Here is a 7,500-nt window from a genome sequence, read left to right as displayed (position 1 = left end):
AGAAGGGATGTCCATGTGAGTAATACTCAATTAGCAAAATGAAAATTGAATAAGTAAAGCCGTAAACACATAAATAGATTAATAAGTAAATGCATAAATAATACGCATAAATGCATAAATGAATAGATAAATGAATAAATAAAAGAAACGAAGAAAGACTGGACCAATTAGCCCAATCGACCGATAATAAATCAAGCACTCAATCAGTATTACAAGAAGAAGAAAAAAATCCAGAATATGCATACATATTAAAGAAGAAAAAAAGAAGAAGAAAAGCAGGTAATCAGTGGAATGGATACAAAAGGAACAATGCATCCCACTGGCTTAGACCCTTCCCACCACGACCCCCTACCCCCCATCCCCATCCCCACCCCCACCCCCAACCCCGACCCCAAGCACCACGATAATCAGTGAAGCATGTTACCGTCTGACCGTGATGCAGTGAACACAAAGCCCAGTGTGGATTGGTATTGGTGCTCAATACAGGCACTGTGGCTAATAATCCCTGTCCTCCAATCTCTCTTGCAACAAACAAAACCACATGGAAAAGAGAGGGGAGTGGTGGAACAGCTTCTTGGTGGAGAATATATATTTTGTGCACGTGTACGTACGCCTGATGCAGCTATATTTCGTGGGAACTTGATAGCTGTGTTTTTGTTCTCCTGAAAACACTTGCACAAAGTTCAATATACCTGGATTTCAGGTTGATTTGCCCCCCCCCCCCCCCCCCACCCCCCACCCCCCCCCCCCAACCTTCCCAAACACGCACACACATGTACACTCAAACACACACACACACACATATGTACACTCAAACACACACACACACACACACACACACACACACACACACACACACACTCACTCACTCACTCACTCACTCACACACACAGAGAAGGAGAGAGAGAGGAGAGAGAAAAAAAACACTTACAAAATAAACATATGGTTAAGCTGCATACATCATTATTTACTTGAAATTAGGTAAGCATACACTCAGCTTCTCTCACTACACACAGTGAGATTCTACACACTCCATAACACAGAGGAAACAGAGAACGGATCACAGCTGTCGTGTCATGTATGATCAATTTCTCCAGTGCATGTCCAAGACCCTTCTACTGCATGCATTGTATTGTACTGCCTTGTATTGTCTTGTATTTTTGTTACTCTTTTTGTCACAACAGATTCCTCTGTGTGAAATGCAGGCTGCTCTCCCTAATGAGGGTGCGTCACTACACTGAAAGCGCCACCTTCTTTTTTTTTCTGTCTGCAAATTTGTTTGTTTTTTCTATCAAAGAGGAACAACTCTTTTGTTGCCTTGGGTTCTTTTACATGAGCTAAGTACATGCTGCACATGGAACCTCAATTTATCGTCCTATCTGAATGACTGGCGTCCAGGCCACCACTTAAAGACTAGTGGAGGGGGGGGGGGAGAAAATACTAGTGTGCCAGGATTCGAACCAGAGAGCTCAGATTCTCTCACTTCCTAGGCGGACACGTTGCCACAAGGCCAACACTCCACTTAGCATCAGATTGAAATGATTATTCAACTAACATGCCAGAACCATTTGATATCCTTCTGACATTCTAACGAAGACATTTTGCTCCACATCTAATCATATAGAATTCATTCGTAATTGATTTTAACAAAAGAAACAAACTTCAAGGGCTGTGTCAGGCTGGAAATCAGATTCAGCACACACACACACACACACACACACACACACACACACACACACACACACACACACACACACACACACACACACACACAGAGGAAATGAATCGGCAAATAAAAGGCCCTGAACTTGCAGACCCCCTTGAGGGAAGCTGAAAAGCGGAATGGGACACTGCATCTGACAGGTCCATCCAGTCCCATTATCTCACACCTGATACCAGGTTGTCCGGACCCGCATGGAAAGAGGGCGAACAGCTTTCACACACACACACACACACACACACACACACACACACACACACACACACAGGGAGGGAGGGAGGGAGAGCTCACTTTAACACCTTCTTGATTCTGAATCTGAAACAGAAACCATGTAATTACTTTAAAAAAAAAAATAATAATAAAAAAAAAAATGCAGAAACCATATTCTATATCCCTGACATTCAAACATTGACATCTTAGCCCATATTCAACAGCATAATTATGATCAGCAATCAATTCAACAATAACATAATCTTCCTCTGGTCGGTGAGGTAACAGAATGGGTAGTCAGGTTTAGCACACAGAGAGGAGGGAGGGAACTGATAAACAACGACCACTGAAAAAATATCAAGCCAACACGACAGAGTGAAAAAAATGCAACGCGAAGACCGCATCTGACAGGTCCATCCAGTCCCATTATCTCACTCACACCTGATACCACGTTGTGTGGACCCGCATGGAAAGAAGGCGAACAGCTTTCTGTGCTGATTTACGATGACACCAAAGGGAAGAAGGCCGGCGCCAACACTGCTCGGTGTGAACCTGTGTTGCAGGCCTCTGTAAAACTGCCTGTCTTCTTGGGTGATCGATGGATATTTATCATCAGTGAGAGAGGGAGATACAGACAAACCACGTCAGGCAGACACAGAGACAGAAATAGACAGGCTGACAGATTGGCAAAAAAAAAAAACAAAAAAAAAACCCAAAGCAACAAACAAACAACATGAAACAAAACAAAACAACGCAAAAAAACAACAACAAAAAACCCACACAAACAAAACAGAGATAAGGGACTTCTTTGGGAGTATGGGGGTTTGGGGACAGAGAGAGACAGACAGACAGAGACAGATAGAGAGAAAGAGACAGGGATAGATACGAAATAAAAATGCATGCAGGGAAGATGGAAAGAAAAGAAAAAAAAAAGAAACAGTCATGGATATGTGTGTATAAGCATGCAGAGAGACAGAGACAGAGAGATGAAAACTGCAGGCAGGAAAGACAGAAAGAAAAAAAAAAAAAGAAACAGTCAAGCAAATGTATGTCTAAGCACAGAGAGAGACAGAGACAGAGAGAGAGAGAGATGAGACTGGCAGTCGGATAGAGAGACATGTAGGCAGAAACAGAAACAGCTAGAAACTAGTACGAGCGAGCGAGCGAGCGAGAGAGAGAGAGAGAGAGAGAGAGAGGGGGGGGGGGGGGGAGAGCTATATGCACATGAGACATTGATAAACACCTCCCCGTCCATCACACCACATTCTATCTGTCACACGCCACTGCATTACTTATTTTTCACCCTGTCCAGTTGTCTTTCCCTGCAGCTGAAACAACGCAAGTTTATTATCATTTCGTTTTGTTGTTCATCTATCTGTGTGTCGTTGTTTCTTTGTTTTCTGTTGTTTTGTTTTGTTTGTTTTTGTTTTTTGTTGTTGTTGTTATTTTTTTGTCGTTTTTTTTTTATTGTTGTTTTTTGTTGTTGTTTTTCGCGCGCGTGTGCGCGTGTTCATTTTCATTTAATGTGTGTGTGTGTGGCGGGGTGGAGCATATTGTACCCCTGCTGTAACGAATGGAATTCTGCCTTTCGTGTGATACGAGAAAGACTGAGATCCCTAATCAGGATGACGATGCTTGACATTCATCTTTAATTGTAGATATTCCTGTCTTGCCTTCCATTTGAACTGGAGATGCGGTCATCTGTTTGAGAATCTCTCCTCCTGCTAGTTACAGTTGAGACGTGTTGCATTGTTTTGGGAGGATCAGTGTGTGAACGAAATGGTGTCTGCATTGCCAGCCCATTTTGCTGTGCAGGAAGAAATAAGGTACGCATTGTTAGGTGAAAAAATGTGTCGCGCGCGCGCGCGCGTGCGTGTGTGTGTGTGTGTGTGTGTGTGTGTGTGTGTGTGTGAATGCGCGCATGAAATATGTAATTTGTTATAGAAAAGAACGCACACAAAAAAACCTGTTGTTTGATATTCTCATCACTCCGTGTTTGTAAAGCGCTTAGAGATTGGTATCTGACAGAGGACAGGGGCTGTATAAGTATCCATATCATATCGTATCATCGAGAGAAAAAAACAACAAATAAATCAACTGATACTGCTGTGTTAAGGTGGTGCCCCTGCACATCTTGAATTTTATGTTTTAAATGAAACTGTGTTCTCAACAAAATATGTATTTACACTGTTTTTTTAAATGATAACAAAACACAATCATCTAACATGTTGTATTTTCACTGCATTGATTTAATAAGTATGTATGATGAAAAATGTTACGGTGATAATTTTAAAGAGAAAACGAATTTGACATCATGTGCAAGGGAAAAAAGAGAAAAACAAACGAACAAACAAACCCACCTAAAAACTTATCATTATCATTATTATTATCTGATATCTGATCTCAACTCACGCTGAACTCACCATGTCAGACTTAAGACACCAGGACCCCTGGAGGTAGGGCGTTTTGGGGCGTTTGGACAGGAACAGAGAACTAGAGGCAAAATGTCGGCGTACTTTAGCAGTTAGAGAGACCAAGGGCGAACTGTGGCGATGGGACCCCAAAGAGGTAAATATTCTAAACTGCTGTGCCTGTCAGGTGGTGAAGATGCTGGTGCTGGTGGTGGTGATGTTCGGGGCCTGCTGGCTGCCTCTACACACCTTCTTCCTGGTCATCGACTTCAACCCGGAGCTGCTCATGTACCGCTCCCTGGAGCAGGAGCGCTTCTTCGTGGCTCTCTACTACAGCGTCCACTGGCTGGCCATGTCCAACAGCTTCGCCAACCCCGTCATCTACAGCTTCACTAACGACAGCTTCAGGGTCAGTTGTTGGTGTTGGTGTTGGTGGTGGTGTGTGCGGAGAGGGGGGGGGGAGGTGTGTGTGTGTGTGTGTGTGTGTGTGTGTGTGTGTGTGTGTGTGTGTGTGTGTGTGTGTTTGTTTTGGTAGGTTTCTTTTTTGTTTGTTTGTTTTGTGTGGGGGGGGGGGGGGACAGAGACAGATAGAGAAAGAGAGAGGGAGGAGAGAAGAGGGAGAGTGAGAGAGAGAGAGAGGGAGATAAAGACACAGAGACACACAGAGAGAGAGTGAGGGAGGGAGACAGAGAGAGAGAGGGAGACACAGAGAGAGGGAGACAGAGAGACAGAGACACACACAGAGTGAGAGAGAGAGAGAGTGAGTGAGAGAGAGAGATAAGAGAAAAAGAGAGAGAGGTGAAGTTGTTGGACACGCAAGCACATACCAACACACACACACACACACACACACACACACACACACACACACACACACACACACACACACACACGTTTCAGGTCCTCACCCAGACATGAACCCCACACAGACACACCCTCACCTTCACTGACAATAATTATAACACCACCCCACCCACTAAAAACTGACCCAGAGAGAGAGGCACAGGCAGACAGACAGAGACAAAGAGAAACAAGGAGAAAAAGAAAGAGAGGGAGAGAAGGAGCAAGAGAGACAGAGACAGAGACAGACAGACAGAGAGAAAGGTGAAGAAGCTGTTGAACACGCAAGCACATACCAACTCATTCCGCTCAGACCTGCAATCCCTACAGACACACTATCACCCTCATTGACAATACATATTAAAACACCACCCTCAGCCCCTAAAACTGACCCACAGAGAGAGAGAGAAACAGAGACAGAGACAGAGATATAAAAAGACAGAGACAAAGAGAGAGATAAAGAGACAGAGAAAGAGAGACAGAGACATAGACACAGAGAGATAAAGTGTCAGAGACACAGATAAAGAGAGACATAAACTGGGACACAGAGAGACAGACAGACAGAGACACAGAGAGAGGGAAACAGAGACAGAGATAAAGAGACAGAGACACAGAGAGAGACAGAGACTGAGACACACAGAGATATAACGATACAGAGACACAGAGAGAGGGAAACGGAGACAGAGACAGAGATAAAGAGACAGAGACACAGAGAAAGAGAGACAGAAACTGAGACACAGAGAGACAGGCAGAGACAGAGACACAGACTGAGACACACACAGAGATAAAGATACAGAGACACAGAGAGAGGAAACAGAAACAGAGAAAGAGAGACTAAGACTGAGACACAGAGAAAGAGAGACAGAGACTGAGACACAGAGAGAGAAACCGAGAGAAAAACATAGACGGACAGATCGAGAGACAGAGACAGGGACAGAGAGACACAGACAGACAGAGAAAGAGAGACACAGAGACAGGGTGACAGAGAAAGACGGAGACAGAGAGGGGTGGGGGGGGGTAGAGGTACAGAGAAAGAGGGATCTCGAGAAGATTATGTCTACCTGCCGCTGAATTTACGATGACCATGATGGTTCGACTGGAGCAGAGTCTGATCTGCAGCAGCAGCGGTAGTGATGGTTAGACAGTGATGAACGGCACCAGAAACACACACACACACGCGCGCGCCCGCGCACAGACACACACATGCACACACGCACGCACGCACGCACGCACACACACACACAAACACGCACACACACACACGTACACACACTCATGCACGCACGCACACACACACACACACACACACACACACACACACACACACGCACACGCACGCACGCACTACATACGCACGCACACACGCACACACACGCGCGCGCACGCATGCACGTACGCACGCACACACACATACACTCTCTCTCTCTCTCTCTCTCTCTCTCTCTCTCTCTCTCTCACACACACACGTCGCAAGGGGCTCATATATCAGCCCCCCCTCTCCCCCTACACACACACACACCCCTCCGCACCCCCCATCCCCTGGCCCGCCAGCGGCAGAACCAATGCGGGGAAAAATTCCCTTGATACCTTTCTACCGTTCTACTTGAGCACAAACAGAGCTAGAGATGCCTGTACTCATGCAAAGGCACATGCAGCAGAGAACGAACGTAAGCGCGCACGTGCTCACACACACACACACACACACACACACACACACACACACACACACACACACACACACACACACACACACACATTCACATACATATACATTCACACACATATACATAGCCTACGTGGGGTGATGGCCTGGAGGTAACCCGTCCGCCTAGGAAGCGAGAGAATCTGAGTGCGCTGGTTCGAATCACGGCTCAGCCGCCGATATTTTCTCACTCTCCACTAGACCTTGAGTGGTGGTCTGGACGTTAGTCATTCGGATGAGACGATAAACCGAGGTCCCGTATGCAACACGCACTTAGCTCACGTAAAAGAACCCACGGCAACAAAAGGGTTGTTCCTGGCAAAATTCTGTAGAAAAATCCACTTCGATAGGAAAAAAACAAATAAAACTGCACACAGGAAAAAAAAAAAAAAAAAAAAATGGGTGGCGCTGTAGTGTAGCGACGCGCATATATATATATATATATTTATATCCAAAGTTGCCCCTCAAAATGCCATGTAAACTAAACATTTAGTTTTGGGGTTGAGAATCGGCAACACCACCACCACCACCACCACCATCATCGACAAGAACATCAGTATATCACCAACAACAACAAATGAACGCACACACACACACAAGCACGCACGCACGTACGC

At 45.3% G+C, this 7,500-nt stretch overlaps 1 protein-coding gene across 4 annotated transcripts in view; it reads left to right on the top strand.

Moving 5' to 3' along the window:
- The window catches only part of LOC143293019 (QRFP-like peptide receptor), a 193,980-nt gene that overhangs the window by 180,757 nt on the left and 5,723 nt on the right, over positions 1-7,500 (top strand). For all 4 annotated transcript variants that reach the window (XM_076603815.1, XM_076603814.1, XM_076603816.1 and 1 more), the window contains one exon: positions 4,529-4,750. In XM_076603815.1, coding sequence (XP_076459930.1) covers positions 4,529-4,750 — 222 coding nt within the window. The remainder of the gene's footprint in view (positions 1-4,528; positions 4,751-7,500) is intronic.

The sequence above is a fragment of the Babylonia areolata genome, chromosome 18, assembly GCF_041734735.1.
Source record: "Babylonia areolata isolate BAREFJ2019XMU chromosome 18, ASM4173473v1, whole genome shotgun sequence".
Taxonomy (NCBI): Eukaryota; Metazoa; Mollusca; class Gastropoda; order Neogastropoda; family Buccinidae; genus Babylonia; species Babylonia areolata.
Note: the sequence above shows the minus strand (reverse complement) of the source record. Positions and strands in the feature narration are given on the sequence as shown.